The 12,500-nt window shown below is 46.4% G+C and overlaps 2 protein-coding genes across 2 annotated transcripts in view; both read right to left on the bottom strand.

Moving 5' to 3' along the window:
- glsl (glutaminase like) overlaps positions 1-12,500 on the bottom strand; it is a 49,939-nt gene that overhangs the window by 33,340 nt on the left and 4,099 nt on the right. The window contains exon 3 of the mRNA XM_078256342.1: positions 2,044-2,093. Coding sequence (XP_078112468.1) covers positions 2,044-2,093 — 50 coding nt within the window. The remainder of the gene's footprint in view (positions 1-2,043; positions 2,094-12,500) is intronic.
- Positions 7,132-10,287, bottom strand: LOC144522778 (nuclear factor 7, brain-like). The gene is made up of 2 exons (XM_078258078.1): positions 8,506-10,287; positions 7,132-8,472 (listed from the first exon to the last, which is right to left on the bottom strand). Exon 1 carries the CDS (start codon positions 10,285-10,287, stop codon positions 9,226-9,228), a length of 1,062 nt encoding a protein of 353 aa, XP_078114204.1. The 3' UTR covers positions 7,132-8,472; positions 8,506-9,225.

The raw sequence follows: 12,500 nt of genomic DNA, 5'->3' as shown, positions 1-12,500 counted from the left end.
TAACTAAAGCTGGAACAGATGAATGTAGTGGAGTAACTAAAGTAACTAGTAACTAAAGCTGGAACTAGATGAATGTAGTAACGAGTAACTAAAGTAACTAGTAACTAAAGCTGGAACAGATGAATGTAGTGGAGTAACTAAAGTAACTAGTAACTAAAGTAACTAGTAACTAAAGCTGGAACAGATGAATGTAGTGGAGTAACTAAAGTAACTAGTAACTAAAGCTGGAACAGATGAATGTAGTGGAGTAACTAAAGTAACTAGTAACTAAAGTAACTAGTAACTAAAGCTGGAACAGATGAATGTAGCGGAGTAACTAAAGTAACTAGTAACTAAAGTAACTAGTAACTAAAGCTGGAACAGATGAATGTAGCGGAGTAACTAAAGTAACTAGTAACTAAAGTAACTAGTAACTAAAGCTGTAACAGATGAATGTAGCGGAGTAACTAAAGTAACTAGTAACTAAAGCTGGAACAGATGAATGTAGCGGAGTAACTAAAGTAACTAGTAACTAAAGCTGGAACAGATGAATGTAGTGGAGTAACTAAAGTAACTAGTAACTAAAGCTGGAACAGATGAATGTAGCGGAGTAACTAAAGTAACTAGTAACTAAAGTAACTAGTAACTAAAGCTGGAACAGATGAATGTAGTGGAGTAACTAAAGTAACTAGTAACTAAAGCTGTAACAGATGAATGTAGCGGAGTAACTAAAGTAACTAGTAACTAAAGCTGGAACAGATGAATGTAGCGGAGTAACTAAAGTAACTAGTAACTAAAGTAACTAGTAACTAAAGCTGGAACAGATGAATGTAGCGGAGTAACTAAAGTAACTAGTAACTAAAGCTGGAACAGATGAATGTAGCGGAGTAACTAAAGTAACTAGTAACTAAAGCTGGAACAGATGAATGTAGTGGAGTAACTAAAGTAACTAGTAACTAAAGTAACTAGTAACTAAAGCTGGAACAGATGAATGTAGCGGAGTAACTAAAGTAACTAGTAACTAAAGTAACTAGTAACTAAAGCTGGAACAGATGAATGTAGTGGAGTAACTAAAGTAACTAGTAACTAAAGCTGGAACAGATGAATGTAGTGGAGTAACTAAAGTAACTAGTAACTAAAGCTGGAACAGATGAATGTAGCGGAGTAACTAAAGTAACTAGTAACTAAAGTAACTAGTAACTAAAGCTGGAACAGATGAATGTAGTGGAGTAACTAAAGTAAGTAGTAACTAAAGTAACTAGTAACTAAAGCTGTAACAGATGAATGTAGTGGAGTAACTAAAGTAACTAGTAACTAAAGCTGTAACAGATGAATGTAGCGGAGTAACTAAAGTAACTAGTAACTAAAGCTGGAACAGATGAATGTAGTGGAGTAACTAAAGTAACTAGTAACTAAAGCTGGAACAGATGAATGTAGTGGAGTAACTAAAGTAACTAGTAACTAAAGCTGGAACAGATGAATGTAGTGGAGTAACTAAAGTAACTAGTAACTAAAGTAACTAGTAACTAAAGCTGGAACAGATGAATGTAGTGGAGTAACTAAAGTAACTAGTAACTAAAGTAACTAGTAACTAAAGCTGGAACAGATGAATGTAGTGGAGTAACTAAAGTAACTAGTAACTAAAGTAACTAGTAACTAAAGCTGGAACAGATGAATGTAGTGGAGTAGAAGTAGAAAGTGGCATGAAAAGAAAAGACTCAAGTAAAGTACAAGTACCTCAACATGTGGTACTGTACTCCAGTACCACATGTAGAGGAGTAACTAAGGTAACTAGTAACTAAAGTAACTAGTAACTAAAGCTGTGACAGATGAATGTAGCGGAGTAACTAAAGTAACTAGTAACTAAAGTAACTAGTAAGTAACTAGTAAGACTCAGGTAAAGTACAAGTACCTCAACATGTGGTACTGTACTCCAGTACTGTACTCCAGTACTGGAGTACAGTACTGGAGTACATGTACTTTCCAACCATGTTGTGTTTGTGGGTGAGTATTAAGATCAAAGGTTTCTGTTCAGATCTCATGAGTGTAACATGTTGAGTCTACCTGGCTCTCAGCGCTCCTCTGTTGGCTCTCGTCTGTCATCCCTCCATCTTCTGCCAGAGAAGAGAAACAGTCAGTCTGCTGTTACGTTAATAAACTGTTTATTAAAATAAATATTAATATAAATAAATAAACATGTTTCCGTGAGTCATACGTTCTGTTAACCACATAGTCTCTCATAGTCAGACCCTCCTCCACAGCGCTGCAGAGGAAGGTCTGGACTAGTCCAGACCTTCCTCTGCAGCGCTAGTCAGACCTTCCTCTGCAGCGCTAGTCAGACCTTCCTCTGCAGCGCTGCGGAGGAAGGTCTGGACTAGTCAGACCTTCTTTCGCAGCGCTGCGGTCTGGACTAGTCAGACCTTCCTCCACAGCGCTGCGGTCTGGACTAGTCAGACCTTCCTCCACAGCGCTAGTCAGACCTTCCTCCGCAGCGCTGTGGAGGAAGGTCTGACTAGTCCAGACCTTCCTCCACTGTGGAGGAAGGTCTGGACTAGTCAGACCTTCCTCCACTGTGGAAGAAGGTCTAACTAGTCAGACCTTCCTCCACAGCGGAGGTCTGGACTAGTCAGACCTTCCTCCACAGCACTAGTCAGACCCTCCTCTGCAGCGCTGCAGAGGAAGGTCTGGACTAGTCAGACCCTCCTCCACAGCGCTGTGGAAGAAGGTCTGACTAGTCCAGACCTTCCTCTGCAGCGCTGCGGAGGAGGGTCTGGACTAGTCCACACAGCATTCCTGGTTGGGAGTAAAACGTGCTCTGGTTTATTGACATTTCTTTAAACCAATCACGATCATTGTGGGCGGGGCTAAGCTCCAGACGGAGCCACGGTGCCTCTGCTAAATAGTCTCAGGAAGGAGCTGGTTTTGGTGGAACATGTGGACGTTCAAAAGTAGGTATGCACTGAATCCAGATTTTTGGGGTTCTGCTGAATCCTGAACCCCCTGGTTGAGGTTCTGCTGAATCCTGAACCCCCTGGTTGAGGTTCTGCTGAGTCCTCGTCCCGTCCTCAGTCCATGAACACAGTCAACACATTAATGAAGTAACCAGTGACTGTCCTTCCTTTGCCGTACCTGAAGTTGCTGCATTCTGGCTGCTGTCTGTAGATTCCTTCATGCTCAGCTCGTATTCTTCCAGATGTTTCATACCAGATGTTGTAACAGCGGTGATGTTGTGTATTGTTTAGGGTCCTCGCCACCACCAGACTAATCAGCATTGCAGATTGAACATGTAGCTGGACTTGAATGGCCTTCTTTTGACTGAAAGTACTGCCAAACAACACTTTTTCTGCTCACCAGTTCCATTTCCACTTCCTCTCAGCCTGCTGCATTGAAGCTCCACCTACGTAAACACCTTCCTGTAATCAACGGCGCCGTCATCACGGCGACCAGCGTAGCGCGGAGTGACAGCGTAGGGTTCAGCAGAAACCCAACCCCGTCAAAAAGCCCAATATTCAGCCCAATCAGAAGCCCAATCCTGGATTCAGTGCATCCCTGGTTAAGTGGTTTGCATTTGTACCACAGTATATGACAGTATATAGTCACACACAGTCTGATGCTAAGCTTCCAGTTTCTTTAACCAATGACTCTGGAGGACCGCAGGGGGTACGTGTCCCCTAGGGGTACTTTAGAGGACTGCAGGGGGTACGTGTCTCCCTAGAGGTACTCTGGAGGACTGCAGGGGGTACGTGTCTCCCTAGAGGTACTCTGGAGGACCGCAGGGGGTACGTGTCTCCCTAGGGGAGCTCTGGAGGACCGCAGGGGGCACGTGTCCCCCTAGGGGTACTCTGGAGGACTGCAGGGGGTACGTGTCCCCTTAGGGTGTACTCTGGAGGACTGCAGGGGTACGTGTCTCCCCTAGGGGTACTTTAGAGGACTGCAGGGGGTACGTGTCCCCCTAGGGGTACTTTGGAGGACTGCAGGGGGTACGTGTCTCCCTAGGGGTACTCTGGAGGACCGCAGGGGGTACGTGTCCCCCTAGGGGTACTCTGGAGGACTGCAGGGGGTACGTGTCTCCCTAGGGGTACTTTGGAGGACTGCAGGGGGTACGTGTCCCCCTAGGGGTACTCTGGAGGACTGCAGGGGGTACGTGTCTCCCTAGGGGTACTCTGGAGGACTGCAGGGGGTACGTGTCTCCCTAGGGGTACTCTGGAGGACTGCAGGGGTACGTGTCCCCCTAGGGGTACTCTGGAGGACTGCAGGGGGTACGTGTCCCCCTAGGGGTACTCTGGAGGACCGCAGGGGTACGTGTCCCCCTAGGGGTACTTTGGAGGACTGCAGGGGGTACGTGTCCCCCTAGGGGTACTTTGGAGGACTGCAGGGGTACGTGTCCCCCTAGGGGTACTTTGGAGGACTGCAGGGGGTACGTGTCCCCCTAGGGGTACTCTGGAGGACTGCAGGGGTACGTGTCCCCCTAGGGGTACTTTGGAGGACTGCAGGGGTACGTGTCCCCCTAGGGGTACTTTGGAGGACTGCAGGGGGTACGTGTCCCCCTAGGGGTACTTTGGAGGACTGCAGGGGTACGTGTCCCCCTAGGGGTACTCTGGAGGACTGCAGGGGGTACGTGTCCCCCTAGGGGTACTTTGGAGGACTGCAGGGGGTACGTGTCCCCCTAGGGGTACTTTGGAGGACTGCAGGGGGTACGTGTCCCCCTAGGGGTACTCTGGAGGACTGCAGGGGGTACGTGTCCCCCTAGGGGTACTTTGGAGGACTGATTTTGTCCCCCCAACCCCCATATCAGTTTAGTTTCACAATACATGTTTGCCCACCTAGATGTTGCAGCTTTTTCAATGTTTAGTTGCTTTTTCTGAAGTTTTTGTCACTTTTGTCGATGCTTTTGGGGCTTTTCTTTCTCTGCGTTTTCACCACTTTTTCTATTGTTTTTGGCCCGTTTTCCGACGGGGTTTTTTTTTGACGTTTTTGTCGCTATTTCCTTTGATGGCCAAGTTACTTATTTTGCTGACTTTTAAGTGAGAAAGCTGCACTAACATGCAATAATAAAGTCAAACATGTTTGACTTTTTCGATGAAATAAAAGCATGTCAATGAACTCTACATGTCCAGCCCTTAATGTGAGTCTTAATTTCCAGTTTGACCCTCCTGAAATACACAGTGAAGGATGTGGTGATGGTGGTGAACCAGTACAAACAGGATGGAAAGCATGACGGAGAAATGAGTCACATCGAACAGGTTTACTTTCCAGAGCTGATTTGTATTCAAATTGTACAAACAAGTGCCACACAGTTCCTCAAATCTCACCAAACATGTATCAGGCTGATGGACTACAGAAGCTTACAGTACATTAAACATGTATTCTGTATGTATTATGTAGCTACATACTTCTGAGACACAATACCTGGGATGTCCCGATGACAGTATCGGACCCGATTTTGGCTTCTATTTTTTTAAAGATCAGGGATTGGCATTTACCCCAATTGTCTTACTCTGATTACCAGTTGAGGTGGTTCGGGCATCTGGTAAGGATGCCCCCTGGGCGCCTCCCTAGGGAGGTGTTCCAGGCACGTCCAGCTGGGAGGAGACCTCGGGGGAGACCCAGGACTAGGTGGAGGGACGTCCAGCTGGGAGGAGACCTCGGGGGAGACCCAGGACTAGGTGGAGGGACGTCCAGCTGGGAGGAGGCCTCGGGGAAGACCCAGGACTAGGTGGAGGGACGTCCAGCTGGGAGGAGGCCTCGGGGGAGACCCAGGACTAGGTGGAGGGACGTCCAGCTGGGAGGAGGCCTCGGGGAAGACCCAGGACTAGGTGGAGGGATTATATCTCTAACCTGGCCTGGGAACGCCTCGGGATCCCCCAGTCGGAGCTGGTTAATGTGGCCCGGGAAAGGGAAGTTTGGGGTCCCCTGCTGGAGCTGCTACCCCCGCGACCCGACCCCGGATAAGCGGATGAAGATGGATGGATGGATGATTACGTACATCAGCTTGTAGTGATCGCTTCCTTTAATCACACACGCCCTGCACTTTCATACCAACATGGCCCGGCCACTCACCAGTGTCCGTCCAGAGAGTCTCGTATCTTGCAGCCCTCTGCAACAAGTACAAATGTCCGTCTTTCTTAAAGGAGAATCCCGGTCTATACCCCCCCCCGTAGCTCTGTTGTGTGTAAATGTGGAGAGCTGTCAGTAGAGAACAACTAAACCAATGGGTGCTGCCTACACCGTGTTAGCCTCCTGCTAGCGTTAGCACCCAACAGGCTTAAACAGGGCAGGTTTTAAACCTGTTTTAAGCCTCTAAACAGGCTCTAAATGTCATTACCAGAGCTCCCCATGTGCAGTGATTCCTTCCTTCAATATTTAAAAAATCAGATCGGATCGGGAGTCAAAAAGCTGATCGGGACATCCTTAACTAAAACTAAACTTTTCTGAATAACTGAAACTCAACTAAAACAACACTTATTTTTTATATTACTAATTGAAAATGCAGACAAACAAAAGCCAAACTTAAAGCCCTCTGCCCACTCCCCTCTCTCCAACCCCCTACACTGCTTTTCCTCCCGTATACAGACCTACGCTCTCACCTTTATATATATATATATATATATATATATATATATATATATATATATATATATATATATATATATATATATATATATATATATATACATACATATATACACACCTTATACAGCGAAGAGCACTGAGACAATCCCACAATAACAATAACAAGGGAAACACCTTAGCAGGGGGAATGAGAGGGGGGAACACCAGAGCAGGGGGAATGAGAGGGGGGAACACCAGAGCAGGGGGGAAATGAGAGGGGGGGGACACCAGAGCAGGGGGAAGGAGAGGGGGGAAACACCAGAGCAGGAGGAATGAGAGGGGAAACACCAGAGCAGGGGGAATGAGAGGGGGGAAACACCAGAGCAGGGGGAATGAGAGGGGGGAACACCAGAGCAGGGGGAATGAGAGGGGGAACGCCAGAGCAGGGGGAATGAGAGGAGGGAACGCCAGAGCAGGGGGAATGAGAGGGGAAACGCCAGAGCAGGGGGAATGAGAGGGGGAACACCAGAGCAGGGGGGAATGAGAGGGGGGGAACACCAGAGCAGGGAGAATGAGAGGGGGAAACACCAGAGCAGGAGGGAATGAGAGGGGGGAACACCAGAGCAGGGGGAATGAGAGGTTATCAGATCAGAAGATATTCCTCTTTAAACCAAAACTTAGCAATGTAAAAAATAACTATATATATATATATATATATATATATAGTTTTAACATCTTTGACTCTATTTAAACATTTTACACATTTTTCTTGTTATTTGTTGTACAGATATCATCCTCAACACCATGACAACCAACGACATGATCAGTACAACATGGTTACCAGACATCATCATCTTCTATGTCTGTTGTTCTGCAGTACAGGGTTGGGTATCGTTGGTACCGGTGCCTAAACGGTGCCTGAACCGAAATATATATATTTCAGGGCTGTAGTACTGTCAGGGTTTTAGTATTTTGTTCCGTCTTATTGTGGTAGTCTTGTTTTTCTGTTATGTTCTGTTTCCTGTTTTATTTTGTAGTCTGTCTTGTCTCCCCTGTCTTGTCTAGATTACTTCCTGTCTTTGTTTGTTTCCCGCCTTTTTTGATTGTTCTGCCCCACCCTGATTTGTTCCACCTGTTTTATCACCTGTCCCTTGTTTGTGTTCATTACCTGGTGTATTAGTCCCTGTTCTGTCTTTGTCTCTTGTCGCATCATTGTTCATTCTGTTTGCCGTGTTTCCTGTTGGATGTTTCTCTGTGCTGTTGTGGATTCTGTTTTTCGGTTATTCCAGCCTGGCTACCTTGCTGGGGACACTTTGTGTAAGACTCTCTGTTTAAATAAATCACCTCTAACTGCATTTGGGTCCAAGCCTAGTCTTTCCTGACTTACTGTGACAAGTACAAGTCCGGTCTTGGACTCCAGACGGTTTTTTTATGGTCTTAGACTTGTCTCGGACTCGCTGGTATTTGGACTTGGACTTGTCTCGGTCTCTGCCGCTGGTCTTGCCAAACATGGCTTTTGGTCTCAAACCGAGTCCAGGTGTCTTTATTATGTTTATAATAACATTGGAGGGAAAGTGAAACACTGGCCACCTGATAACCAATCACACACTAGATTATTAAACCTGTGGGACAACGTCCAACCTCGTAAGACACCTGCAGAGGCATCATAAGACTTGTCTTATTTTCTGTCCGGGACTCGGTCTTGACTCGGACTAGAACCTGGTCACTAGTCCTGTCTTAGACTTGTCTCGGACTCAAACCTTTTTGGACTCGGTCTTGACTCGGACTAGAACCTGGTCACTAGTCCTGTCTTAGACTTGTCTTGGACTCGAACCTTTTTGGACTCGGTCTTGACTCAGACTCGAACCTTTTTGGACTCGGTCTTGACTCGGACTAGAACCTGGTCACTAGTCCGGTCTTAGACTTGTCTTGGACTCAAACCTTTTTGGACTCTGTCTTGACTCGGACTCAAACCTTTTTGGACTCTGTCTTGACTCGGACTAGAACCTGGTCACTAGTCCTGGTCTTAGACTTGTCTTGGACTCGAACCTCTTGGACTTGGTCTCGACTAGTCCTGGTCTTGGACTTTTCTTGGACTCGACAAAGGTGGTCTTGACTACAGCCCTGATATATTTATAATGTATTTAATATAAAAAAGGAGCACAAAACGACAGTCGGTGACATTACAGAACGACTTATTGCTAAGGCCATATGGTCCAAATTAAATGATTGATTAATAAATAACAATAACTTATAACAATGACTTATTTCACCAGTAAATTGCTGCTAAACGACAAACAACCACCAGATGGGAAAAGGGTATTTTACAATAACTTTGAATGCACCACAAGGCTGGCGAGTTTCAAGTGAACGCACCGTTTGTGTTGTTTTTCCGACATCGGCAGCTGCAGTCAGACCGTTACGTCCCGCTGTTGGAATCCTCTACAGGGAAATACAGTCACACTTTACACCGCTTAACGTAAGCTGTCAGCATTTTAACCATTGGGTTGAATCCAGCTACTAGCTAACGGTAACGTAGCGTCCCGTGCAGCGATAAAAGTCAGGTGTTGGTGTTTTTAGCCCCCAACGTTGCCTTCCAGACAATGGTTATGTTTAGGGTTAAGGTGAGGGTTAGCTGCCTGGAAGGCGACGTTGGAGGCTTAAAACATCGAGCCGTCATTTCGGTACCCAACCCTATTCTGCAGAGACCTTCACTGGTAAAATCTTCAGTGGGAGATTGTTCCGTGTTTTATAGTATGGAAGCATCTTCTCAGTGAAAGTGACTGTGAAGGTGTGTATGTTTGTGTTAGTATCAGGATCAGAGAACACCAATTTTCCTCCATTCCAGTCCAGAGTCACTCGGACCCTGTGGAGCTTCTTCTGCACTACGAGATCAGTGGGTTGATGTGACGGGGAGACAGCTCTATATTTACCTTTACAGAACCATATTGTCCATAATCCAGACCGTATAGTTACCTTCCTCTGGACAGATTCTGCTAACACACCCAAAGTCCAGCCTGTACTGTCTCCAACCTCGACATCCCAGCTGTGAGTCCCTGAGTCAAAGCCCTCAGAGCCCAGGACAGAGAGGTGATCATTAAACCTCTCTGGATTATCAGGAAGCTGCTGGTTCTCTCCTTCTTCTACACTGGTCAGATCTTCAGACAGGATCAGGCATGGATGAGCAGTGTTTGGGTCCAGAATCACAGGAGTGTAGGAGACCATGTCCTTCATCTTGTTCCAGATGTTGAAGCTCAGGTTGCCCAGGTGTTTGGCCTCGTCTATCAGAGCTCCTGGGAGCAGCTGTGGATCATCCGGCAGGGGGCGCTGCTGGACTCTTTCCACTGCAGCCCTGTTGATCAGGAATGAGACGTCTTCATCTCTCAGCTGCTCCTCTGTGGCTCTGACTGTGTCTGAAAGAGCTGCTGTCTCTCTGCTCAGAGCCTCCATCTTCTCCTTCATGCTCTGACTCTTCTGCTCCTCTTCCTCCCTCAGTGCAGCCATCCTGGCCTCCTCTTCCTCTTCTAGAAACCGGCGAAGCTTCTTAAACTGATCCTTAATCTGCGTCTCTGTGCGTCGGGCCTGGACATTTATGTGATTTGCTGTTTGATCACACTTCACTTTAACTTGTTCAAAGACCTTTAACTTCTCCTTTATGGGCTCCAGAGTTTCCTGAAGTTTCTCCTTGTGTTGTTTTGCAGTTTCTGAAGCTCTCTGATCTCTCTCCAATACGTAGGCCTCACACCGGTTCCTCATGTGGTTGTTTCTCTGTCCACCTGCTCTTCAGACAGACTTTACAAAAGTTGTGGTTACATGTCAGGAGGGAGACAGGACTTCTAAAGATTAACCTGCAGATCGGACAGCAAAGATCTTTCTGTAATCTTGAAGCCATTTAGTCTCTGAGTGAAGTAGGAACCACAGCAGGCAGACAGCTCAGCCACTCCCTGTTCCCTGAAACTAACTTTCACTTTGAGTCTTTGTTCTTGTAAAAGCCTCGTTCAGTTTGTGGATTCAGCAGCTGGTTAAGGTTGTAGTATTTCTAGTATTCTAGTATTTCCAGTATTCCCAGTATTCCCTCCTGTAGATGTCCTCTCTCGATTTTGAACTAAAGGTGAATCTTATCGTCCGTCTCTCAGTGCGTTTGTGTCGTCTCAGTGAGGCACGGCCACATCCCATTTCCTGGTTTGCCTGAGGCGAGTCAGGTGCAGGGTGTAACTTTACAGTTTGACTGAAATGTGGCTAAGCGCCAGAAACAATAACATAAGATAATATAAGATGAGATGAGATAGACTTTATTAATCCCACGCTGGGGAAATTCCTGCGCTACAGCAGCTCAAAAGAAAAAATATGTACACACAACAGAATAACACAAATACACATTACAGGTTTTTTTCAACTACTTACACACAAAAACTTTTCATGTGTTTGACATTTGATGCAAATGCTTCATTTTGAGATGTGTTTATTGTATTTTGAATGCAGTGTTTCATTTTGAAGAAGATTTGAGGCATTTTGCATTTTTGTGATTTTGTGCATTGTATGAGGAGGAGAGTGGGGGGAGAGGTGGAGGGTGGGGGTGTGTGGCCTTGACCAACTAGCACTTTGCTCGTTTGAAAGCCATGATGTCTCTCTCTCTTTCTCGTGGGGGGGCCAAATCCTCTGGGCGGGCAAAGCAGAGAAAGGGGAGGTAACCTTTCCCCTTATGGCGTCATAAAGGGAAGATTCCAGATCGGCCCATCTGAGCTTTCATTTTCTCAAAGGCAGAGCAGGATACCCAGGGCTCGGTTTACACCTATCACCATTTCTAGCCACTGGGGGGCCATAGGCAGGCTGGGGGAACTCATATTAATGTTAAAAAAACTCATAAATTCATCATAGAATGTTGACATAGAATGTTGGACATAGAATGTTGACATAGAATGTTGGACATAGAATGTTGACATAGAATGTTGACATAGAATGTTGACATAGAAGAGGGAGTCCCGACTTATTGGGACTTTGTCTTATTCCCCGTATCCCCCAGAGTTAGATAAGTCCAGACATACCCTTCTCATCTCCGTGCGTGTTGTAACTCTGTCTGACGCCCCCACCGCTAGCCTAGCTTAGCACAGATCCTGGAGGTAACCTGCTCCATCTAGCCTAGCTTAGCACAGATCCTGGAGGTAACCTGCTCCATCTAGCCTAGCTTAGCACAGATCCTGGAGGTAACCTGCTCCATCTAGCCTAGCTTAGCACAGATCCTGGAGGTAACCTGCTCCATCTAGCCTAGCTTAGCACAGATCCTGGAGGTAACCGGCTCCATCTAGCCTAGCTTAGCACAGATCCTGGAGGTAACCTGCTCCATCTAGCCTAGCTTAGCACAGATCCTGGAGGTAACTGGCTCCATTTACCCTAGCTTAGCACAGATCCTGGAGGTAACTCGCTCCATCTAGCCTAGCTTAGCACAGATCCTGGAGGTAACTGGCTCCATTTACCCTAGCTTAGCACAGATCCTGGAGGTAACTGGCTCCATCTAGCCTAGCTTAGCACAGATCCTGGAGGTAACTGGCTCCATCTAGCCTAGCTTAGCACAGATCCTGGAGGTAACTGGCTCCATCTAGCCTACTGCTCCCAACAAGTGACAAAATAACGTCAACATGTTCCTATTTACATGTTGTGATTTGTAGAGTCACAGCGTGTATAAATAACAAGGTCACATGACACACAGCCATCTTCTAACCGTATACATACTGGGAACTATATTCTCAGAAGGCCGAAGCACTGCTACTTCTGCTACTTGGGCGGAGGGATTTGCTTGCAGAACCTGAAGCCCCATGGTGAGGAGCAGAGAGTAGTTATCTAACTCTGGGGGATACAGTGAATAAGCCGAAAGTCCCAATAAGTCGGTGTGTTCCTTTAATGACCGTTACACAACAACCAGACGGCCGACCGTCAGCAGTAAAGCCAGCGGGACTGATCAGTCTCCCCGA

Source organism: Sander vitreus, chromosome 8 (genome assembly GCF_031162955.1).
Source record: "Sander vitreus isolate 19-12246 chromosome 8, sanVit1, whole genome shotgun sequence".
In the NCBI taxonomy this organism is placed as follows: Eukaryota; Metazoa; Chordata; class Actinopteri; order Perciformes; family Percidae; genus Sander; species Sander vitreus.
The sequence above is the reverse complement of the archived record's forward strand: the minus strand, read 5'-3'. Positions and strand labels throughout refer to the sequence as shown.

What these genes read in the sequence shown, in the direction of transcription:
- LOC144522778 (XM_078258078.1), bottom strand. Translation starts at nt 10,287, where the DNA reads ATGAGGAACCGGTGTGAGGCCTACGTATTGGAGAGAGATCAGAGAGCT.